Source organism: Ceratotherium simum, chromosome 8 (assembly GCF_057802395.1).
Source record: "Ceratotherium simum simum isolate JZ-2026a chromosome 8, ASM5780239v1, whole genome shotgun sequence".
Lineage (NCBI taxonomy): Eukaryota > Metazoa > Chordata > Mammalia > Perissodactyla > Rhinocerotidae > Ceratotherium > Ceratotherium simum.
Genome location: NC_141907.1, coordinates 59846980 through 59872502, shown reverse-complemented (window position 1 = coordinate 59872502; position 25523 = coordinate 59846980). Strand labels below are relative to the sequence as shown.

At 39.7% G+C, this 25523-nt stretch overlaps 3 protein-coding genes across 3 annotated transcripts; all 3 read right to left on the bottom strand.

The window, feature by feature from the left end:
- Window positions 1–1031: 1031 nt before the first annotated feature.
- LOC147916479 (platelet factor 4-like) lies at window positions 1032–1983 on the bottom strand. The gene is made up of 3 exons (XM_087434430.1): window positions 1787–1983; window positions 1393–1522; window positions 1032–1249 (listed from the first exon to the last, which is right to left on the bottom strand). Exons 1-3 carry the CDS (start codon window positions 1893–1895, stop codon window positions 1147–1149), a joined length of 342 nt encoding a protein of 113 aa, XP_087290556.1. The 5' UTR covers window positions 1896–1983; the 3' UTR covers window positions 1032–1146.
- A 4887-nt stretch (window positions 1984–6870) lies between these two features.
- On the bottom strand, window positions 6871–7811 carry PPBP (pro-platelet basic protein). The gene is made up of 3 exons (XM_087434431.1): window positions 7645–7811; window positions 7252–7387; window positions 6871–7111 (listed from the first exon to the last, which is right to left on the bottom strand). Exons 1-3 carry the CDS (start codon window positions 7766–7768, stop codon window positions 7021–7023), a joined length of 351 nt encoding a protein of 116 aa, XP_087290557.1. The 5' UTR covers window positions 7769–7811; the 3' UTR covers window positions 6871–7020.
- An 8331-nt stretch (window positions 7812–16142) lies between these two features.
- LOC101393674 (C-X-C motif chemokine 6) lies at window positions 16143–18331 on the bottom strand. Its single transcript, XM_004419169.3, has 4 exons — window positions 18147–18331; window positions 17852–17984; window positions 17655–17738; window positions 16143–17303 (listed from the first exon to the last, which is right to left on the bottom strand). Exons 1-4 carry the CDS (start codon window positions 18250–18252, stop codon window positions 17285–17287), a joined length of 342 nt encoding a protein of 113 aa, XP_004419226.1. The 5' UTR covers window positions 18253–18331; the 3' UTR covers window positions 16143–17284.
- Window positions 18332–25523: the final 7192 nt, after the last annotated feature.

Genomic DNA, 25523 nt, shown 5'->3' with positions numbered 1-25523 from the left:
GGAAGAGGCCATGAGCTGGGGAATGCAGGTGGCCTCTAGAAGCTGAGAAAGACAAGGAAATGGATTGTCCTCTAGAGCCTCCAGAAGGAATGCAGCTCTGAGGATGCTTTGAGTTTAGCCTGTAAGACATTTTGGACTTGTGACTTCCAGAACTGTAAGATAATAAATTTTGTGTTGTTTAAGCCATTGAGTTTGTGGTAATTTATTACAGAAGCAATAGGTAACTAACACACTCATCTTGCAACACCTTCCTTTCTCCCCAAAGTAGAATAGTGTCTTCCTAAAGCATGAACGAAATTACAACCTTGCGCCTCTCCTGGTTTCCACAGCTGTTTAACATATAATCTCAATATTTCCAGTGTTAAAGGATTCATGGAACAGTGGTAGATTGCAAATAAGATTTTACAGAACCTGAGAATACTGAAGGAAAAACCTATTCAAGACATTTGCATGCTTATAGCAACACTCATGGTCTATAAATGGAATGTAATAACCAATTCTGTAGGTTTGCCAACTGTGGGATTCATTACAGGTAGTAATGTGGGTATGAGAACTGTTTTTAATATTTCATTTTTGTGAAATGTCAGCCTTTTCAAAGGACCAATAAAGCGTAAAAATATTTTAACGTAATTCTGTGGAAAGTATCAATATGCTTCCATTAAGTAGTATAGATTCTTGTTTTATTTTTATGAATTTTCTAATACTGGCATAGAGTATAAATTTTAAGGGGATAAAGCAGTCTGATTTATTTATTTAATTGTTTTTAAAAAGCAGCCCAGTAAAGCTTAAGTGCTATTAATATTTATTGACAAAGCTAATTATACCATTAGTATGCAAATAAGTAGCTAAGTCATACAATCATGTAAATATGCAAATATGTATCAGCCAACATATAACACCAAGCCTTAAACCAAATCTTTCTTCAAAATATATTTTTGCTTAAAATTCTAGAGATTTTTTCTTATATGAAATTGTGATGCATCAACACTATTTCTTTGCTCTATTAAGAAATATTTTGACTATACCACAACTTGATTTATTTTATTTATTTAGAATTTAAAGGATAATAAAAACATCAGAAGATTTTTCCACAGATTGAAAATGAAAAAAACAAAACAAAACACGTTATATAGCAAATGTACAGATTCAGGCAGCTGATAGGTGACTCTCCAAAATTTTCTTGATTATTTTCTTATACAGGGGGGCCTGCGGGTCCACGCAAGTTTTCCTCCCATTCCTCATGGTAGCTCTGCCAGGGAGAGAAGAGGCGCCCTTCAGTCGATGGGTTTGAACACAGGATTAGGCTCAGGGTGCAGGGGGTCATGGAGGGGCGGTAGGGAAGGGCAAAGGAGGCTGAGGGTGGGCGCAGAAGAAGCAAATGCAAAGACTCACATCAGTTGCGGGGTGCGACAGTAGACGCCGGCCCTGATCACCTCCAAGCTGTTGACTTGCTTGGGACGGACTTGGGAGCTGGTCTTCGCACAGACGCAGCGCAGGTCTCCATCTCCTCCTTCAGGATCTGCTGGGGGTGGGGGAGAGGTTGGAGGAGGGGAGGGAGAGGTGACTTCATGAGTGGCCAAAGGTTCCTTAGGGACCTTCCCCACTGCCTTCATTTCCTCACCCACAAATCATACCTCTTTCAGAAGGAAGTATTATTGACTACGTGGTAAAGCGCACGGGGCAGCGCTTGGCACAGCGCCTAACCACTTAGCAAGCGCTCAACAAAGTGCTGGGGGCTGCCCCGGGTCGCTCCCCGGGTCCCTCCCGGCCTTGCCTCTGTTCTCACCGCTGGCGAGGGAGACTACGGCTGGCAGGAGCAGCAGTCCCAGGAGCAGGAGTCCCAGGAGCAGCAGCCCCGGGCGGGGCCGGGGGCGGGGGGCGGCTCCGAGGCTCATGTCGCGGAGGCGCCAGCAGGAGCCGAGAGCGCAGAGGCGGTAGGCGCTACGCTCCTCAGGCCGGTGGCTCCCGAGACTCTCCAGGCCCGTTTTATCCCCACTGTCTGTCCGGTCCGGAAACCTGGGATGGAGAGTGGCAAGCTGCGTTGCTGAAGCTGAGACATTTCGGGGAAGAGCTTGGCTCTGGCCAGCCAAGATTAGGGGAGTCAAAAAAAAAAAGAGCCCAGGGTCTGCAGTCTTGGCTGGGAACTGGTAGCAGAATCCACACACCCACCTGAATTCGTATATACGCACATTTGTGCAGTTGAAAGCAGTGCTTGAACCTTAAAAAAGTGTGTTTTCTTTGCTCTGTGTAATACTAGAGCTCGCTGTAGTCACCGTGTTGCCATTTACGCAGCACGTCCCTTCGGGACTGAGAGTTTCTGCCCCCTCGCCAGCTCCCAACTGCCTTATTAGGAGCTGCTCCTTCGGTCCTGCTTTTTTTGTTGATTACTATTGAGTTGAGTTTGGCGGCTGTGTGTGTTCAAGGTGTGTAGTTTGTAATCATTTTCTGCTACTAAAAAGCTGAATTTGGTCTCTAGGCGATGACTCGAAGCTGAATTTCACCCGGAGGTGGAGGGCTTCCTCACTCTCTTGAATAGATCTACCTGACTCTACCAATCATCATCCAATATACTCTAGGAAGCAAGGTCTGTTATCCTCATCTATCCTTTTACTCGGAGAAAAATTATAAAAGTAGTATTTGAATGCATTCTTTCTATAAAAACTTGATGCGTGGATGTTTCTCCATTCTGCTCAGCCCAGAAGAGAGGTCAAGAAGGAGAGTTTCCAGGCCAAATCTCCCAGTGCCTGCTGTGACCTGGGCCAGTACCAGTGACAGGGTGAGATAGGCTGCACTGTTGGCGGGGGCAGTGATGCTCTCAGGAGGACACAGAGCATCTGGGAGCCGTGTGGAAAAGATGTGGAAGAGATGGTGGAGGGTATGCAACAGAATCCTGCACAGAAAAGGTTGAGAGAGCAATATGGACCATTTTCCATTCCCTGAGAAAGAATGACTTTGGCTCTTGATCAGGACAAAGTATTCCCTCATCTCAAAGCCAGATGCTGTCTGTCACACTGCTGAACAGTGGTGAAGGGCATCAGGAGGCCACTGCATGGAACTAGCTGACCTCTTAATTCTCAGCAGGACCAGACTTCTGCAAGGATGTGCAATTTGATTCCTAGGCCTAGAATGTTCTTTCTCTTACTCTACTACCATCTACCCTTTCAGTTGGCTAAGTTGTCTTCATATTTCTGGTGTCAGCTTAAGTATCACTTCCTTAGAGGGGACTTCCTGATAGCTAAAGCTATTTGTGTTCCCTGTTGTTGTATCTTGTAGCACCCTCTGCTTTTCCTGTTTCTCACAGATCACACAAACACACACACACACTTGTATATATATTTACACACAGATATACGTGTGTGTGTGTTTAAAACTATTTAAAATGGTTTCTCTCCTGTTTTGTGTTGGTCTCAGCCTATCAGTAAGCAATGTTGTGGATGAACCAGCACTTGTGGTTCTTAATATGATTGCAAGACCCCTTTAGGCAATAACCATCAGGAAACTTTGAAAAAATAAAGGTTTGTTACTTACAAGACCTGGAAATTACACAGTGGGGTTGTGGGGAGAGAGAGAGAGAGCATGCGCAAGGGCCTGGAGTTCTGCTTTTATGGGAGTCAAGGGTGGGGGCCTAGGGTTTCGTGGGCTCACTATTTATTGGTGAATAAACATAAGAGTGGGAATGTAAAGCATGGGGTGAGTTATCTAAATCAACCATTATCTCTGAAACAAAGGAGCCTGGTGGGGGGCGAGAGGGCTGGCTCTTTATCTAGCTGTGGCACTGGCAATGTGTTTATTCCAGAAAGCCCTCTTGAAGTGGATGCCTCTTTGAAAATGGATGTCTCAGCAATCAAAGCTTAAGTCATGCATTGCATTACAAAAAGAAAAAATGAAAAACAAAACAAAATGAACAACTGTCAGGACTTAAACTACATCTCCCTAAATGGAAAGCTCTGTGAGGTGAGAGATGATAAGGTTTATCTAGCACACTGGTAGGAAGGAACTCAATATAAAGCACTACGTTAGTGAAGATGATAAATGTTGAAAATGAGGAGGAGGAGGCTTTGACTTGTTCATGTGTTTGTTTCTTCGCGCAGTTGGAGCATATCTCTATGTTAACGTGTGTCACGTGCAGTTGTGATTATGTATTAACCTGTCTGCCTCTCCCATCAGACAGTGATCTCTTCAAGGACAATTCTCTGTGACTTACATATTTTTAAATATCCAGCATCCAACACAATGGCTGGTACAGAATATGTTGTGATTCCTACATGCATGCTTATGGAACTGAAACTTGAGATCTCAAATTGGGTTAGCAGCAGAGGGAATGGATAGAACGGGTGGTTTGGATATGAATGGGCAGCATAGTGGATGTGTACAAGCTTACCCCCAGATTTCCATATTTGCAGTGTAAAGGAATCCAGGAAGCAGTAAGTGGCAATTAAATCATTCTTTCTCTGAGTTAAATGTAACACTTCAATATGTACACACAAAAATAAAAGACGTCTGCATCTTAGGAGGTGTTAGCATAGTGCAAAACCTGTGTCATGTCTTAGGAGCTGGACTTGGATTTCAGTGGGAAACCACCAGAGAAATAAACAATATGTCTGAGCTATTTAGAATTGTTAGAGAAAAACTAATGAAAACGACTGCAATCCCTATTTACTGCTTTATTATGTGTTTACTTATGTATATTTTTTGTTAACTATTTACTTTATAAATGCACTTATTTTGTAGACAAAACATTTTAAGGCATTGAGCCTATAATAGTGAGGAGATAATAAAAGGAAACCTTAATATGCAATGTTTGTGAACTAAATGCTTAATACATAAACGTTCCCCACGGTCCATGTGCAGGTTGGAGTGGGTAAACTTATTTCTTCTCCTATAACCATCATAGTATATGCAGTATGCTATTATGTATCGAGTCCTAATTTGTGTGTCAATAGCATTAGGTGATATATAATGTAATCTCTTCACTAGAGAAAACAGAATCAAGGAAAATGGTGTGATGGCTAAGAACACAGTTTCAAATCCCCACTCAGTCACCTACTTAGTTATCTGATCTTGGGGCAAATTTTCTAATCTCTTTGAACTTCAGATTTCTTCCCTGTGACACTGGAGATGCTAATAGTAACAATAGTCAATAGTCAGTGATATTTATGTATGGGTCATCATGTGACATGCATTATTTTCAGCACTTTGAATTTATTAACTCTTTTAATTTTCACGTCAGCTGTATGAGATAAACAATATAATTTTCACATTTAGAGATGATGAAACTTAGGCCCAGAGAGGTTACTCAACGCCCACAGTTAAACAGCTAGCAAGTGGTAGAGCTAAGTTACGCAGTTATTCTCTCTCCAGAGAACGGACATGCTCCTAAGCAGATCGTAGCTATCTTGTAAGAATTATTTAATTCAGGCATGCAAAACACTCAATATGCCTGGTATAGTTATTCGTAAAGTTTAGCTATTATTATAGTACATTAAAAATGGCACAGATCATTAACTAGTGACTTTTGTTGTCCGTATTGTGAAATATCAAAGTGTAAAAAAATATAAAAAGATAATTAAGGCTTTTTTCCACCAACGATTCTGTTAAAATTAATAATATATGACAACAAAGCAATACAAAATTTTGATTTGATGGTAATACTTCTGTAAGAATAGTGTGGGTGTAAATTTAAGGAATTAAGAAATGCATGAAAGTTCTGTTGATTATAAAATAATAATTAGAAGTCTGGCAAAGTTTAAATTCTCTATTGTACTTATTTGCAAGGCTGATTCTAATACTAAAATTGTAACCATGTAAGTATTAAGTAAAGGCAAATATGTACAAACATGCCAGGGCAAAACATTTGACACCAAGTAGAACCTGTATTTAGCCAGCCCTGGTGGTCTAGTGGTTAGGATTGGGGGATCTCACCACAGTGGCCCGGGTTCCTTTCCCGGTCAGGGAACCACACCACCTGTCTGTCAGTTGTCACACTGTGGTAGCTGTGTGTTGCTATGATGCTGAAAGCTAGGCCACCAGGATTTCAAATACCATCAGGGTCACCCATGGTGGGCAGGTTTCAGCACAGCTTCCAGACTAAGACAGACTAAGAAGAAGGACCTGGCCACCCACTTCCAAAAGAATTGGCCATGAAAACCCTATGAACAGCAGAGGAGCATTGTCTGATACAGCGCTGAAAGGTGAGAGGGTGGGGCAAAAAGACCAGGCAGGGATCTGCTCTGCTGTACACAGGGTGGCTAGGAGTCAGAATCAACAGCATTAACAATAAACAACCTGTATTATTATTATTATTAATATTATTATTATTATTGTAGAAAATACTGGTTTTTTTTTAATAGAGCATGTTAATACTTTTCATCATATATTTTTTGCTCTACTAGTATTAAGTATATTCCCTTTAAAGTAAATAACCATGGCTTACAAGACTCACATTCTACAACTTTATTATTTTTAGTATTTGAAGGCTAAAACAAACATTAGAAAAATCTTTCAGAGAATGTTTAAAACAAGACATCCTAGGACTAAGACAATGAAAAACTCTATTAAGTCCCTAAACATATTAACAAGCATTTATTGAGCAAGTGTTCTATGCTGGACTGTGTGTGATTTCTAATATCGTTGACATTATGGAATCTATTAATCATCATGGGCATGTCTAGACCAACAGCAAAGTAGAGCAAAATAAGTTAACACAAATGTACTTGGAAAGAAATTTTTAAATAAAGAAATGCAAAGCACAATGCCACATTTTAGCCACAGGTTAGGGGGTAAACCATTATCATATTTTGAAACTAGCCTTGCTTACTTTCATCTTCTATCATCTATTAACCAGTCTTCTCAGAATAACATGTGACTTTTTGAGGCAGAATGGAAAACGTATCCAAATTTTCATACAGTATGAGTAGGTATCCTGGATAAATAAGAACTCTAGAAAGTCAAGGCTTCAAACTCCTATTCTTTCTGGGAGACAAAGAGGTTTGACAGAAAATGAACAGATTAAGCAGCTAACTAATCACTTTTCAAAATTTTCTGGACTATTTTCGCGAGTCTGGGATCTTCTGGGTCCAGGCAGATTTCATCCCCATTCAGCAGTGTGGCTCTGCAAGAGAGAATAGAGTTATCTGTGAGTGTCCTGGCCTGACTATCAGAAGGGATCCGCCAGGCTAGATAAACTAGTGTCAGTGGGGATAGAGGTGGAGGGCTTCCTTAATGACGCATAACACAGAAGCAGGGACTTACATCACTTCAACTTTGTGGCAGTGGGGTCCTGCCCTCATGACCTTCAAACTTTGGATTTTGCTGGGATGAACGCCAGAGGTGGTCTGCAGACACAAGCAGCGAAGTTCAACGTACAGCTCCCTGTCCACACTTGTAGCTAGGGCAGAAAGTGTGACTCTATTAGTGGTCATGATTAGTACATGATTAGTGGTCGTATAATTATTCCAGCAGAATGCCTAGCACATGCTGAGTGCCCACTAAGCATAGCTCCTCCACTTAGAGTTGTTGGTATAATGACCTCTCCAGCCCCAGGAGTCCTGGACAGTCTTTCCCCCGGACATAGCTGCAGCAGAAGCAGCCACAGCCACAAGGAAGCACAGACTCCTCCTTCAGCTTTCCCGAAGTTTCTCTTACGTTCTCTGATGGCGATGGAGGGAACCAGTGCAGTCAGCAGCAGTGACAGTGGCAGCAACACCCGTAGGACCCAAAGTGGGCTGGCACTGGAACAGGAGGAAGTGGCCTTGGGTCTGAGGCTCATGGTGGAGAAGACTGAGCTGGAGTTGTTCCCAGAGCGAGGAGACCTCAGGGTAAGAGTGAATGGCTGCCTAGGAGTCTGCAGCTAAGTGACTTTTCACCCTCTCTCGACGTCTTTTATACACACTTTCTCAAGGCCAGTAAAGAGAAAAACGGTAGGGACAGGGGAAGTGAGGATGTGTGGTAATTTATGTATAACGGTGGTCGAGTTGTGCCCAACCCAGATAAACACCAGGCAAGTTGAATTTCCTGCTAAATTTCATTTTATGCATTACTTCACCTTTCCTTTCTCAATCCTATCTCCCTTGCACATATTTAACACTCTACTTTGGTAAGAACTGGAATGTAATATTACATATATTTTCTTTGTATAGCTGTGTAATATGCCCTGCCTTTCCTATAATGCAATTTATAAGCCTAATAGACACTTGGTGAGTACCTGAAAGCATCAATATGCGGCCCTTGGAAAAAAGAGTTATCTTCCCTTTCCAATTGCCAACGAAAGCAGATATTCCTATCCTGCTTGTTGATAAATGTTGGGATTCATTTGGAGTATGTGGCTAAAATATGAGCCAGTTACCATCAAAGGCTCGCATTGCATATTAGTTTATGGGCTTCTTTCTGTCTTCCAAATGCATTATCTTCTGTAATTTTATCTAGAAACTAGAAGCAAACATCTTCCCTGTGTTATAAAATAAACTACTTGTTTTTACCATCAGAGTGTACCCTAAAAAGCCAGGCCCAGCATCTTTATTTTTCCTCTTATTTGTAATCTATCAGAGAAATATATAATATAACTTATTTTAAAAGATTCATACACTGCAGATGGATGTGGAATAAAACATGCAAGTTCCTCTTCATCATTACTCCACATTCGCGCTCTCTGGTGGTAACAACTTGGCGTTAGTTTTCTATTCTATTTGTGTTTATATACACACATATACATAGAGACACACACATAATACATAGAGATACATAGATATATACACACATAGGCATAGACGTAAGACCTTTTTTATATAAATGGGATCATTACACAGCTTTTGTCCTTCAAACTATGTCTTCAGCATCCTTTCATGCTACCTCAATGTAGTTTTGCCCCATTCTTTTTAATGGCCGCATGCCGATTCTATGGCTTAGGCAATTGTGCAACCTCTGTCTTGTTGGTGACCCTGAGGGTCTTTCTAGTTTTGCACTATACAAACTGCAATAAGATATTTATTCCTCAATTCTCAGACTCTAATTAAGGGTCTTGATCTCAAACCCTACGTGATATAGACAAAGCACCACGGAGATACAGAGGTGAACCCACATGTGCTGGCTTGTATATGTTGTTGCCTGGATCTGTGTCCCATTTACAAGACTTGCTTCCTCAACTGGACTGTACACTTTTGAAGACAGAGGCATGTCCAAGGTTTCTTTGAGGCTTCATGCATCCTATAGCATGTAAGATAATGCAATAGACAGTGGGTCTTAAACAGTGTTAGTGAGTAAATCAGTGAATATGTATCACATGAAGGAAAGTTTCTCTTTCCCTTCTAATCAGTCACATCAAACAAAACTCCACACAGCCCAAAGTACTTGTGGTATAAAAAGGTGACTTGGAAGGATGGGCATGAAGGATGAGGCTCTGGCCACAAATTGTCTTCCTTTTACAACTATATACACATCTCACACAATATTTAAACTTCCCATTTTCTTTTTTGCTTATTTAAAATTCCAGAAGAAACTCTCAAAACATTAAATGTACAAAATTACTTTTTATCAAAAGAATGATTACAGTAAATAATTTTTTCCAACCTTTTTATTTTTTAACTTCTAAGCCAATTTTCCCTGTTCAACAGTTACCAACTATGTCTACTTAAGTTCTTAGCTCCTGTTTTTTAATATATTCCTTATTTTTCTCCACCCTATTTGTTTTCCTCTTATAACTAACAGTCTAGCAGTGGAACATATTAAATTAAAATGATTTTCCACCTCTCTCAATCCCAGAAATTCGTAGGCTAAGAAGCAAGCTTAAGGAAAAGTTCAAGCTGAAAATTAATATCCTTCTAAGAGCTGAGATAGGGGGTGAACTATAGACAGAACTGCACCAGGAAACAGAATAAGGAGAGCACACTTTTTTCTAGTTCTTCCTGAGTGATGACTTTATAGCCTTTCCCCATTATCGTGATTGAAATATTGTTAACTCGCAAATCAGGTATATTTTTATTCAAACGTAAGCTCAAAACCATTTCCAGAACAAGATATGAAGGTTTTTAGCATTATTCACAGGATCTTTATTTTTCTGTCCGTCGCAACCCCCCAACACATATTGTTTACTATATTTATTGGCTTCACTGGATATGTTTTCCCCCCATACAAACATTATCCAAATTTCTTTCCTGGTTCATTTAGTAAGATTACTCCAAAGTTCTTAATCCTCTTAAAGAAACTATGTAGAGATTCTTCTGAACTAATGATGATAGTTGAGTTAGTTGGTGCCAGGAAAGAGGTTAGACCCATGTAGTACAGTATCATCCAGTCATGGTCTTAATCAACAAATGTAAGTTGTCACAAAAGATACGTCAGCAAGGTTCATGAGGAAGTGTTAAAAAATTTCTTGTGTCACTAAAATTTCACAAGCTTATTAGTCAGCATTTGAGGTAAATAATTTTTTGCTAGTTTTTATTTAGTCAATAAATATTAATTAAGCACCTACTATGTTCCAGGCATTACAAAGTTCTCTTTGTTGTGTGGCTTAGTCATTTAACTATTTCTTTTTTAAAAGTGAAACCTCAAATATTTGCACAAAGCAATAGAATTCTAAATGCTAATCTATTATTATTACTACTACTGGCAACTGCTATTACTGTCATTTGCATTATTTCTTTGATTTCCATCAAGAGAAACACACTATAGACAATGATAAACTGAGTGTACAGAAATGGGCAAAAGATATTTTAAAATCGGTTTTTTAATCGATTCTTCATTTTTAAAGAAGTTAGCCTATACAAAATTATAATTTAAATGAATAGCAAAAAACTAGTGTCAGAGGTTCTTGAGTTTAAAAATAACTTGATAGCCTTTTTTATAAATCTTACATTGTCACCCTGGTTGGTTTTTTTTTTTTTTTGGTGGTAAGTTACTTTATCTCTTTTTCCTTTAAGTCATTTTATAAATAGCAGAGTCATTAAGGAAATTAGCAAGTTTTCTAAGACTCAAAACAGAACTTATCTGTTAGCTATTTTAAAAGAAAATATCTAGAGACATTGGAGGACCATTGTATATTAAAATTAACACATCTGTTAACTCTGCCTTACATAGAACATTTTGACTGTCGTCTCCCAGGTATGAAGGAAATAAGCTATCACCTGCAAATTAGTCATAAAAGCAATTGGTACAGAAGATCCTAAGGATAATAAAATTTGAGATCAGTTTGTTAAAGCACCTTAATCAGCAAATTGAAATACTAGCCAACAAATGATTTCCTGTAATTGCTGAATCCAAATGTGTTTTCTGTGTAACTCGGAGTTGACAAGAGTGCTCCAGACTTCAATTACTCCGGCCCTCATTCACCTGAGGCTGTATACAGCTGGGGTGGGAGTGGGAAGAGGGTAGTGGAAGTGTTGAAGGGGAACTACCTGCCTGTGTGCTATTATACAGGAGCACTGCAAAGTTTTGCAGGCCTGAGAATTTTAATTTAACGTTGATTAATATCATTTTTTGAACATCAAATGCATGCTGATCCTCTTTCGCTGTGTAACAAGCCAACCCTAATATTAGCGGCTTACAGCAACAATGTATTGTTTCTGATAATTCTGTATGTGAATGAGAGGTTCTTCTGCTGTCAGTCTTGCCTGAGTTCACAAAAATGGGTGCAGTCAGAGGGCAGTGGGAATGGCTGAGAAGTCCACAATGGCCCCATTCACGTGGGAGGTGCTGGCTGCTGGCTGAGATTTCTGCTGGGGGACCTTAGTCCTCTTCCTGCTCCTCTTCCTCTTTTAAGCAGCATCATTTTACTTCTCAGGAGTAAATGAAGAACGGAAGGGAGGAAGGAAGGAGGAAAAGAGGAAGGGAAGGAGAGAGGGGAAAGGAGAGTAGGGAAGAGAAAAGAAGGAAGAAAAAAGAAAGAAGAAGAAAATAAAGAACAAGACACAGGCCCTCTCCTCTCCTCTTCTCCCTCTCCCTCCCCTCCTCTCTTCTCCCCTGCCCTTCCGTCTCCCCTCCTCCTCTCCCTTCTTCTTCTCTTCTCTCCTATTTCCTCTCTTCCTCTTTCCTCCCCTCCCCTCCCCTGCCCCTGAAATCATGGTGCACCACCTACATGCCCTTTCAGGATCCTCTGGGTGGTGCACCATGGCTTTCTCCACCTGCTGGGAATGATGCCTGCAGATAGCTCACAGCTGAGGCCATCTCTGGGCATAGCCCACTGACTAAGGGAACTGCCTCACCCAAAATCATGTTCACTCCCCAGGGGTGGCCCACACCTAATGACTGGTCAATGGGGGCATACAGAGGTCTGCCTTCCTTGCCACAATTCAGAAATAACTCTGAAAGGCCACCTAGCTCCAGAGCTTCTCATAGAATCACCTCAGTCTTCTGTTGTATCAGCAACTTTCCCTCTGCCCAGTGCTGCTTCCTTACTTCCTGACAGATGTTAATTTTTCGAGCACTCCTCAATAAACTTCCTGCACATAAATCTCCTCTCAGAGTTTGATTCTAGAGAATTCCACCTAAGACTCTCTTTGTCTCTCTTTTTAAAAAATCTAATCCCTTTTCGTTCAGCTTCCGAGTAGAGCTTTGTCAGGGAAAACTCAGTACATTTGCTGCCAAAAGACCTTAACTTAGGCTGAAAATTTCATCTTTGTAATCTCTATATCATAAGGATCCTGGACAGGGTCCAATATGTAACAAGATTATTAATAAATGGATATTTGATAGATGAATGTTTATAAGAAGGAAAATACGCCACACGTGTTGATGACATTACCCTATAAATGTCAGAAAATATATCTGTCAGAAGTTTCCAGAAGCTTCCTAAAAAAGACTTGTGGAAATAAATTTTTAGGAGGACTAACTTTAATCACTCATGCATAGGTAGAAAGAATATGGATAAATTAGAGAAAATAAGAGTGCTTAAACTACAAAATGCTCAGTTTTCTCATTTGTAAAGGAGAGTTTAAATTAGGAGACTTGGGAAAGGAACTAATATTTATCAAGCATCTACTTTGTTCCAGAATTAGCAGTTGGTGCCTGTGAGATAGACAGTATTGTACTGATTTTATGGATGGGAAAACTGAGGGATGGAGATGTTAAATAAATTGCCAAGGTCACATAGCTAGAAAGACTCAAAACTGTATTTGAAACACAATGGCTCTGACTTTGTACTGCACCACAAACTGTAAAGAAGCATCACTGGCCTCTTTTGCTGGAAATGAATAACTATTTCTCCCTTTGTCTAGCCCCAGAGGAGGGTCAGAAACAATCATCGCACGTTTATATGGCCACAGAAATACATCCATTAAGAACATGGATTTTTCGGGTGTGGGGGGGTAGTTCTTGCAATTTTCCAATATTTAGGAAACAGGACTCTAGACTTTGTAGAAACAAAACTTTCCACCTCAGCTCTAGGTCTTTCTATGTCATAATTTCACTCTACATATTTCAAGTATGAACAATCCTTCTCAGGATAATTTTGCTGACTAGAAGCAAACCAGGACCGTCAGCCAAAATCAGAATCATGTGCACTGTCCTTGTCTTCCATGATTTAGTCAGGGAGGCAAATCGAAATCCCCAGGTGTTCAGTCTGTCTGGCAAATTTCTCAATTTGTAATGTAACATCCAGGAAGGATTTTTGAAGTTATGTACCATATGAGAGTTACCCACAGCAATTCTTTTCCTTCTGCCAGAGTTTAAACTACGATAGGAAAACAAAGCCACTAGTCATATTTTATCATAGATCTTGTCATACCTTCAGGAATTGAGGGATTATGTGAATGTGTCACACCCGGAGACAAGCAGGAAAGTCTGGTAGAATGAAGGGCTATAATTACATGTTAAAAATTGTCTGGAGTAGAGCAGTAACATAGAGTAGATTTTGGCTGACCACTTGTTCCATTCCCAGTGATTTTATGTATGACAGAGAGTTTCAAATGGATAACAGAGGGAAAATAGTATTTAGGGGTTTGTATGTGGAAAATGTACGATATATCCCTAGAAGAAATATATCAGATTAATTTTCTCCAGATTCGTTAGTCCTTGAGTTTGCTAGTGGCAGGATCAATACTAACAGTAGGATTGTTGAGTAGTGGCTGTCATTGAGGTTCCTGTATAGGTTAAACCGGTAATATATTGTAATCTATTTTCTTTATAGAACCACCAATTATAGCATAGGCATGACAAATAGAATTGTAAGGATATTACGAATAGGTCTTATTTTATGGTTTATGAACAAATTAAGCATATAAATCTTGTTTTTGGGAAAAACAAAGATCTTGAAAAATGATTAGGAAAAAGTAACCAGTAATATTTATTTCTTCACAAAACATATATTTTGCCCAACAAAGGGCATTTAATATGCTTTCATTTATCATTATCAGGCACTTATTCAATGAGTATTTTGGGGCTTATATGAAAAATCAGGCATTGTTTAAAACACTGAAATTTATAGTTCAAACATTTATGGTAATCTGATTTGCTTTTTTAGTGTTTCCCAAGGATTAGTGTATAATTCATAGTTTCAAAGAAAAAAGAGAACTATTTGAAAGAGAAAAAAGAGACCACAGAAGTTTAATGAATTTTTTTTTAAATTTGAGTTTTTTTGTGCTTTTCTATATTGCTGAAAAACTTGTCCACAAACCCATCCCTTTGAATCTACTCTAGGTTTTTCCGGATCTTTGTATTTCTCTCTCTCTATTATATATATATAAAAAAAATATAATAATAGTACATATATTGATCTAACTGATATTTTATATGTAAGGAGAGAGATAAAAAGATGTAGAATAACTTATGCTAGATACACATATACTAATGATGTATTAACATACACTAATATATACAAATACATGCCAATATATAATATATTAATCCAATGTCTACTAATTGGATTACTCTCCTTTTGTTTTCTTGCTTTTCCTAAGAATGAGCTATTACATGAAATTGCTATTTTCATACTAGAGAGATAGTGGGACTTGTTCAGCTTAGATCATTCATCTATTTAAGCACCTCCTTTCCTAGGAACTGAGATGAACATGATACACGGTCCCTGCCTCCATGGAGCTTACAGTGAAGTTGGAATAGACAGTAAATACATGACCACATGTACAGTTTCTATACACTTTATAGTCACGTTGGTGACAAAATGTTACGAAGGAAAAGAACAAAGTTCAATGAGAAAATATAAAAGAGGCCTTAATCTGGTGCAGGTAAGGGTCAGAGAGACTCTAAGTGACAGGTAAACTGTCCCCAAAGGAAGGATGAGAGGTTTCCAGGTGAAAGTGAGGGGTAGGTGTTACCGGTTGAGGGGCTTGTGTCTGCCAAAGCTCTTGTTGGATTACTTGTAGACAAGAAGGAGAAAAGAGGGTAAAGGAGTTACAATTTATTCAATACCTACATGAGCCAGGTTATCGATTTTAGGACACTGTCTGACAACCTCAGGGTCAGGGTAACTTACTGTGTCAGGTATTAGGGATACAGAAATGAATGAAGTATGATTGATGCTTGGGGAGAGCTCTTAGTAGAGTAAGCTAAAGAAACTTGCAAATAAATAAAAGCAATGCAATATTTGCTATTCAAATAAATTCAAGTATCTAGAAGACGCTATGGGAACATCAAAATGGAACCACCAATTCTGCTGGGAGTGCCAAAGCAAACTTCATGAAGGCGGTATTGTTTGAGCTGAGTTCTGAAGGAAGAAAAAGCTTCCTTCTATAGGCAGAAAAGCAAAGCAGTAAGGCTCTTCCTGGTGGAGGCCCTAGCAAATGCAAAGGCCTGGACCCAGGAAAGGACACACCCAGTTAGGAAACTATGCTCCTGACTGCCAAGATGTCAGGGAAAAGGGAAGTTGAAGTAGTAACCAGAGGTCAAATGGGACAGAACCTAATTTGTCATACTTCACAACTTTTATTTCATGTCCAGGAAATAGGGAGCCAGTTAAGGATCTAAGGTATGGAAGTCTTACCTATTTGGATTTTCTAAAGAACCTAGAGGCTGTTGGTACCCTGAAGGAGTAACTGGAAGGGGAGTGAGCTTGGAGAAAGGCTGAGCTAATGCAATGGCATTGGGAAATGAGGGTCTTCTCTGCTAGCCAGAGAGGAGCATAGTTAATTTTCAAAATAATGTAGAATTAAAGAGGATAAAATTTTTGTAACAGTATAAGAATGAAGAAACAATATGAGTGAATTTTATAAATCTTTTATTTTTTTTCCCAAAGAACAAAAGAAGTACTATAAACCAATCATACACAATTAAACAATGCAATTTTAACATAGTAAATGTGATGCATATATAATTCTTTATAACAAATGGTCAAAACTTTAAAAAGATACACTATAAGCATCTACAAATATTAGCAATGCTATGTATTTTTTTGAAAACTAAATGATGAGTTTATATTCAAATAGCCCAAATATGTTTTCAAAACTTTCAGAGTACAGATCATTGTTAAGTTTGCTGTTATTCTTAAAAAACTAAGAGAATCCATTTCTAGAAAAACTAGAAATAAGAAATTTACCTATTTCCTAGCTTTTTCATCTGTCCAAAACATAATATTTAGTGACTAGAATTATAGTACTGATAATAAAATAGTTAATAAATACCATATAAAATCAAAGTTTAATGAGTAAGTCATGACAGTATGCCATACTAAGAAGACATCAAATGTCTAAAGTTATCAGAAAAGAATATATTAGTCCTTATAGAACCTAAACATTTAGAAATTTGAAATAAGGAAATATATTCCACACATATATGATATATACTATATTCTACAATATACCCAGCTTTCTAATGCAATATAACTTAAATAGTATCCCAAAGTGAAGAGTAAGGAAATTCTCTAACATGTTCCCCAATAAACAATACCAAAATAGTTCCTGTTTCATGAGAAGAATGAGGATAACAGTGTATCTCCATATACAGCATTCTAATGAAATATCATTCACGTTAAATCCGCAGCCTTTTCCGTAACACTGTGAGGAATATATTCTAGAAATACAATAGTCACCTGAAAGATTAACAACCAGTGATTCTCGACTCACAATTTAGTCAATTGCCAAAGATTTCAATAACATAGCAGATAAAATAGCAACAAATAAATAGCAGGAAATGCTATGCTAAATACTTCATAAGCTGAGCAGAACGCTGCAGGGACAAACATAGGTCCCTCTTCCCAACCCTGTCTCAAAGTGGGGACTTCATGAAGAAACCTAACTCGCTGGCAAAATCAGCCTTTGGTTCTTGTCTTCACTGAATCCAGAGATCCCCAGAAAACTGCTCTGCTGAAGAACCGGGCAATTTTTCCAGTGCATGGTCCTTTCTCTTAATTTTTCTTGTTTCCACTGTTGAGAAAAGAATTATATCAGTTTAATCACTGTCTACTCCAATCTGTTTTCAGAACATATAGCTTAAGATCAATAAAAACCAAAAAGTGAACTCAAGGACTATACTAGCAAAAAATACATTACAGAAGTGAGTTCTGTGTAACCTCTTAGGCAAGTACGTGTAAGACTGATGATAAGAATTTTCTCAGGAGATTCCAGAATAACTTTCCCCTGTACTCCTGAACAACCTTTATATTCTAAGCGTGGTCTGGCATGTGATAGCCAAATTCCGGGCAGACAATAAGGACCTTTAGAAGTCTACACTCCCAAGAGAGATTAAGAAACCACAAAGATCAAAGTGACAGGTACCTGTCCAACGTTTTCTGGATGAATTTCTTGATCAAAGGGGCTTCTGGGTCCAGACAGACTTCCTTCTTGTTCTTCAAGGTGGCTCTACAGAAAGAAAGAGAGAACGCGTCCATGAGCTGCAGGGGCGCAAGACCCAGGCTGGGGGTACTTCCCTCTTGCCAAGGTCACAGTGGGCACCGCAGCGCACGAAGACTTACATCACTTCCACCTTGGGGCACTGCGGTCCCACGGCGATCACTTGCAGACTACTGATCATTCTGGGATGAATCCCAGGTGTGATGGTTAAACACACGCAGCGCAGCTCTGCCACTACGGCCGCGACAGGACCAGCTGGGGCAGAAAGAGAGACACCGGCATAAGGCAGGCTGCTGGGAGAGCTCTTCCCCAGCAAGCCCAGCCCGGGACACTTCCCCGCGCCCTGGACGCAGCGGCCGCCACGAGGCTGGGGCGCGCTGCTCTGCCCGGGGCGTCCCGCGTGCCGTGCGCTCTCACCGCTGACGAGGGGACCTGGCGGCGTCAGCAGCAGCAGCGCGAGCAGCGCGCACAGCGAGCTTGAAGGGCTGGGGAGGCGGGCAGCGCGGCTGGACAGGGGACTCATAGCGGCGAAGGGAGCGCGGCAAGAGGGCGCGGGTTCAGGAGGCGGGAGGAGGCGCGGAGATTTGAAGCTCCAGAGCACTGTGGCTTCCCCAAGCCCTCTGCATCCCTTTTATCTGCACTCATCCCTTCCTCCAGGCAGGAAACTCAAGCTTTGGGATGGTTGGGAAATTCCCCAGACTGAGGGGGGCGGGGGAAGGAGGGGGTGGGTGGAGAGGGGCAGAGCAGCGGGAGTTGGGGAGGAGGGTGGCTGGGAGGAGCTGCCTGCAACGGTCCGGTCCCTTCGGAGTATGTTGTAGCCCGGCCCTGCCGTGGATGCAACCGCTGCTCCTGCCGGAGGTGTGGAGCAATCCTGAGATTTCTTCCCCTGGGCCAGCCGGGGCTGGCGAAGGCCAGCTTCTCCTGGGGGACAGAGTCTTCTGGGAGATGCTTCTCATCTCCGTCTAAAGAGGAAGACTGAAACCAAAATAGTAGGAGGTTTGACTTTAGAAAAATTTCTGAACATCCTTAACCCTAATTATTATTATTATTGTTACATTCAGGAAACGTAATTCATGGTTAGAATTGCATGAAACTGGAAGGCCTACCTCTTCTGCTTGCAGGCAGGTCATTTTAGTTTCCTCAAATTAGTTTATGACTCTTTGGACTTCAGCCAGCTTTAGAAGCCAAGATAATATGACGAAAGTGTCTCTACTTCCACTTGAAGTCAGTGGCAGAATCAGGCTCCAAAATCAAGCATGCTTACTGGAGACCCTCTACTTGTAGTTTAGCGAGCATATGTGTGCCAAGGTGGTTTAACAAAAGTTGTCAAAAATCACCCAGCAAATTGCCCTGGAAGATGATGCCTTGCTTTCTGCAGTTGAATGCACTATTGAATGGGAAGAGGTATGGTCTTTGTTGGGGGTGGGATTGGGTAGAGTGAGTGCAGACTAAAGCAATGCCAGAGAGCCTCAGCCTGCTCCAGCCGTGGCTCCTTAGCCGCCTGTGTAACTGACCCAATTCAGGGAAGATGGGAGTGCTGACGAGTTTGGGGGGCTCATCCGAAAGTTTGGTCTAGGGATTTGAATCAATTCGGGAGCAAGACAGCACTCACTCTGGCTTCACTCAAACAATTTCGTGGGAAGGAGGGGTGACTCACACATATAAACTTCTGGAACCATCCAGCTTCATGATCAGTTGTATGACCAAGGCTGTTTCCACAGGCCTGCTCTAGCCCGGAGTGAGCCCAGAGCTGCCCCCTGAATTTTAGGGGTGAGGTAGCTTCCCGCTTCCTCTCCCTCTCACTCCTCTCTCTGTATCTGTGGGAGTAGTTAGACACTGAAGTTCTAGTGGCCAGGTCTTTCACATGTCTAACTCCGTGGCAGGCATGGTTATGATATTGGAATGGTACTTAGGCTTTCTCTCATGGAAATCTAACTAGATCCTCTTCTGGATTGTTCTCAAGACCCTTGTCCTCAGAGTAGGCCAGCAAAGGCAACCAGTAAACACGATGGCAATCGGAAAACAATCATGGCAATTTCTTTTCCTTGTTCCCTGTGACCTTGGCGAACTTGATTAACTCCTCCACACATCTTCCTTAGCAGGACATCACCTCCATTGGTGAGCAAGGAAGAGATGTCATAGACCTTTAGAATTTTTCGTCTAGAAGGAACTTAAGAAATTCTCTTGAGGAAGGCTGATAGGTTTGCCCTCACTTTGTGGGAAGCTGAACTAGAAGTTCTCTGTTCTGCACAGCTTCCCGATACCATCAGCATCATACCTGACTCAGCTAATGTAATCCTTCATCCTTCTGGGGAGTGGTGATCTGGGAAGACAGCTTGCAGATTTATTATATTGACTTTTTAGAGATTAGAATGTATCTAAAGACAAAAGGTAAGCCTCACTGATGTGGATAAGACAAAACTTCAAAAATGTGACTAAAAATCTTGGCAATTAAATTCAACTTAACCACAGGGAATAAACCACAGTATGATACAACTTGAATGACATAGGTTATTGAGTTTTTATGTGCGTGTGTATGTTTAGGTGAGTTACAAATAAGCTATTTTAAATCTAAGTGAACATATGATTTAATTTTGGCACCAAGTAATCCAGTTTCTCCTGACACTCAGAGATGTGCATGTTTCACCTGGTTTGCACTCTGAATCAACTTACCGTGGATTGTTTATAGAATATAAGGCAAAAAAAAAAAAAAGAAAAAATTTTTCCAGCTGGGAAGCTTGTAATAGAAAGTCCCCACTAGAAGTGGGCTGTCGGGTGCTCAGCCTAATCAGGAAGCAATGCGTAACTTAACCTGGGTTCTCACTGAAATCGTTCTGGCCCGTTGCCCATGTCTGGCTCCTGTTTAGGTATCTCTGTTGTGAGCTTTTTGCAAAGACAGATAGGAATGTGGATGGTCCAAAGTCCCTGCCATTGAGAACAACAGCACCAAGTGCTACAGGAAGCAGAGCTCTTGAAAACTAACTGCTTCGGTATCACCAATTTAAAGGGAAGCCATTTGCCTTATCGGCACTGTGTCTAGGCAGCAGAGAAAGGCACTGTGTTATTTTTGTTCCAAGCTATAATAAAATAAATCAAAAAATAATGTCAATATCCTGATTGCCTGAAAGATTTACTGTTTGTCAAAAGCAGTTGAATTTTAGTCATGATACCACAGAGTAAGGTGATATGAATTAAAACATTCTTAATGGCTTGCAGCTTCCAAAACACTTTCATGCTCATTCTTTTGAGCCTCACATTGATTCTTTGAGGCAGATAAGAAAAATCATCCTATCCTCATTTTTCAGCTACGGAAAGTAAGGCCAGAGAAAGAGTTAAGAAGTAGAAAAATCCAGGATTGGAAGTCAGGCACTAGAGAAATTTTTAATGGTTTCCAGGTTACAAGCCACTTTCTTCATAGTCACTGCAAACACCCCATGGCTATCCACATTTGGTTAACCACTTTACTTGTATTGCCCAACAACCATATTTTAAGCTGTTGAAATCCTCAGTCTATCTACTCCTGGTCTTTGAGGCCACAATGATGTCAAATATCCTAGAAACGTCCAAGTTAACCAGCCTGAAACTGTCACCTGCTCTCTAAATCCCTCTTTTTCTTCAAGACCAATGCAAACTCCTGTCTTTTCTGAGAAGGTTTATTCTGACAAAGCCAGTTGAAATGCATTTCTTCCACCTTTGATCTTTGAACATCTAATGAACTTGTAATAACTATCTCATGAGACAGAGCTCAATTGTTCCTTAATTTTGCTTTTGTCTCTCTCAAGTCAACTATAAACTCTTTAAAATCAGTGTTGATGTTTTATGTTTCTCATGGAAACTCCCATAAGTTCCAAGTTCACTAGCAAGCAGTCTATGAACATTGGATGGTGGATAATGATAACCTTTTATTTTGAAGTTTTATTTAAATTACAAGTAGATCTTAAAGTTAAAGAGGAAAGAATGGGGCTGTTAACTTGTCATTAATCCTTTGAACTCCTCTATTTTGAATTGGCGTTTTCCTATGTTGGAAACTGTTTCTTGGTTATTCTTAGGGCCACTTCAAATGATATTTTCAGTCTTTGGAATCTGAACTATTCAAAAGAACATTAAGAAACCAGCAGAATATTTTATTTTAAGAGGAAGAAAATTACATAACTAAAGTATCAACCAAATTACGTATTGTTTGTGACTTAGAGATTGTTGGAGATAAATGACAAGGGAAAATTCTGATTAAGTTATATTATGTTGAATGTTAACAGTGTGAGAATACTGTTCTAAATTGATCTCTTCCAATGAATCAGAGAGGCCTTTAATTATGTGCTTTAGTATATGACCTAGGCCTTTTCAAATATTTTTGCAAGTTTCTGTTTTCCTTTATAGCCACTGCTCTTTATATTACCTTCAAGAAATGCTATATGATTGTAGTAATTAAGGATGTAGACATATCATTATCAGGTTAAGCACATCAAGAATATCAGTATAAGAGTTTATCAATCAATAAGAGTTTGAGTGGAGGACAGAGTTATTGGCTTGTATGCACAAGACAAGGAAAAAGCCAGTTACTCGTGGGTTAACTATGCAATATCAATGCAGTCTGTCCCTTTCCACACTGGGCTTGGCAGTCCAATGGAGAGGCAGCATCATTTAGGAATAACTTTGCTTAAAGTTGCCCCAGCTTTACTGTGAAATGTCAGGAATGTATTCCCTCCTTTTATCCATTATCTAATTTTTTTTTCTGATCATTTCAGAATAAATCTGCTTCAAAAAGGGGTAAATCAATGAACTTTGATTGAGTTCAAACTGAGTTGGCTCTAAGTAACCATGGGTGGATTTTTCCTTGCCGCCTCCCTGGTGGATGGGGTAGCTGGTTATCTCTTCAGTTCTGCAAGCCTGCTAAATATTTTGTTGGCAAGAGATGATACATAGAAAAAAAAAAGGATGAGAGTTAAAGATTTAAATGTTTTCATAAGCCTTGGGCTTCTCAGAAATAGGAGGCATTCATTGCTTTCTTCAGAAATTTGATCTGGGCTAAGCAAAAAAAAAAAAAAAAAATCTCTTTAGGGGTCGACTATTTTAAATAACTTTTTTGAGATGTTGTTTTTCTGATGCTGCAGAGGTCCTTTATGGAAGTTAGACTTGTAACACTGTGCTTAATAATAGTCATTTACTGTACTGTTTTTGACCACCATTACTTCCATACTTTTTTGGGGGGAGAATATCCACTTCTGCATGAACTCACAGTACCTTTCATTCTCATTTAATATATATTAGAACCTCATTGATTGCTGTTTTAATTGCAGAATTGTGCTGTATTTTTGTGTGAGTAATTTATATACTTCCTAGACTATCAATACTCTGTTTTTTTTTTTATCTCCCTTGTCACTACTTGAACAAATAGCAAAGACTCAACACTGACAAGTATCCAAGACAATGTTCATATACTTAAAGGTCAAACACACACACACACACACACACACACACACCCCACCACCACCACCAACAACAACAATAACAACAAGGCTATGGTCTAAATGTTTGTGTTCCCCCAAAATTTATATGTTGAAATCCTTACCCCTCATGTGATTGTATTAGGAGGCAAGGCCTTTGGGAGATAATTAGGTCATGAAGGCAGATTACTCAAGAACGGGATTTGTGCCCTTATGAAAGAGGCCCCACGGATCTCCCTCATCCCCCTCTACCATGGGAGGACACAACAAGAAGGCGCCATCTACAAACCAGGAAGCGGACTCTCACCAGACACTTATTCTGCCAGCACCTTGATCTTGGAATTCCCAGCATTCAGAACTGTGAGCAATAGATTTCTGTAGTTTCTAAACCACCTAGTCTATGATATTTTGTTATAACAGCCCAAATGGACTAAGACAAACAACAACAACATCCAGAAAAAAAAGATCAAAAGAGAAAAATAGGAATACAATATATTTTATAGTTTATTTCTTGCCATAAATTTTTTCCTAAATCTGATTATGAATCGCCAGTGAATAGCTACGTTTATGCATTTTTGAAATATTATTTTCACAAGAATTGTGAATTAGGAAATTGATGTCACCAACATAAATGATGTTGCAATGCCAAATCAAAAGTCACAAAATCCTAGAAATTCTGGCTAATGTTGCGCTAGGAGTGTCTTGCTAACCAGTTGGAATTTTAAAGCATGGCTTCCCCTGGAGAGTAAATTGACCAAACTGCTTTAACAAAATGTTTGTTTTGAATCATTTTGGTTTCCAAAAATTCAGTATTAGTAAGTCAGACTGGAACTTATTTTCTTTGAAGCAGAATATTCTTTGGAAATAGCTTTTATTTTTCCCTAATTTAAATTTGAGAACCAGAGTGGTGAATACTGTGATCAGGGATTTTATCATAGAAAAGAGAGAAATAGTAGTGGCTAATGTATTAGAAATAGACCAGCACTGGTATCTCACACAATGTGAGTTTACTCAAGTTAGTACTTTGTAATAAAGAAAATTGTGAATGTTTTATATGAAGTATATCCAATTATCTTTCCATCATGGTTTGAAAATGAAATCATAACTTAAATTGAGGCAGAACAATCCATGAAGGAAAGAATTTATGAGCTGGACGTCATTAAAATTAAAAATTTCTGTTCTGCAAAAGACTTTGCCAAGAGAATGAAAAGTCAAATGACAGGAAGAAAATATTTGGAAGACATATCTAATAAAAAACTGTTATCCAAAATGTACAAAGAACTCTTGAAGTTCAACAATAAGAACACAAATAACCTGATTAAAAAATAGTGCAAAGATCTTAACAGACACCTCCCCAAAGAAGATGGACAGATAGAAAATAAGCACATGAAAAGATGCTCCACATCATATGTCATCAGGGTATTGCCAAGTAAAACAGCAATGAGATACTACTGCACACCTATTAGAATGATCAAAATCCAGAACACTGACATCCGCAAATGCTGGCGAGGATGTGGAGCAACAGGAACTCTCGTACATTGCTGTTGGGAATACAAAATGGTACAAACACTTTGGAAGACAGTTTGGCAGTTTCTTACAAAACTAAACATACTCTTAACATACGGTCCAGCAACCGGGCTCCTTGGTATTTACCCAAAGGAATTGAAAATTATGTCCACACAAACATCCGTTTACAGCAGCTTCACTCATAATTCCCAAAGTTTGGAAGCAACCAAGATGTCCTTCAGCGGGTGAATGGATAAATAAATTGTGGTACATCCAGACAATGGAATATTATTCAGCACTAAAAAGAAGTGAGCTATCAAGCCATGAAAAGACATAGAGGAACCTTAAATGCATATTACTAAGTGAAAGAAGCCAACCTGAGAAGCCTGCATACTATACAATTCCAACTATATGACATTCTAGACAAAGCAAAAACTATGGAGACAGTAAAAAGATCAGCGGTTACCAGGGTTTAGGGGGGAGAAAGGGATGAATCGGTGGAACACAGAGGATTTTTAGGGCAGTGAAACTACTCTGTATGATACTATAATGGTGAATACATTTCATTATGCTTTTATACAAACCTGTAGAATGTACAACACCAAGAATGAACCCTAGTGTAAACTACGGATTCTGGATGGTAGTGATGTGTCAATGTAGGTTCATCAATTGTAACAAATGTACCACTCTGGTGGAGGGTGTTGATAATGGAGGAGGCTATGCATGTGTGGGGGCAGGGGATATATAGGAAATCTCTGTACTTTCCTCTCAATTTTGCTGTGAACCTAAAACTGTTCTAAAAAATAAATATTTGTTTTAATTTTTAGAAAGAGAAAAAAGGTCT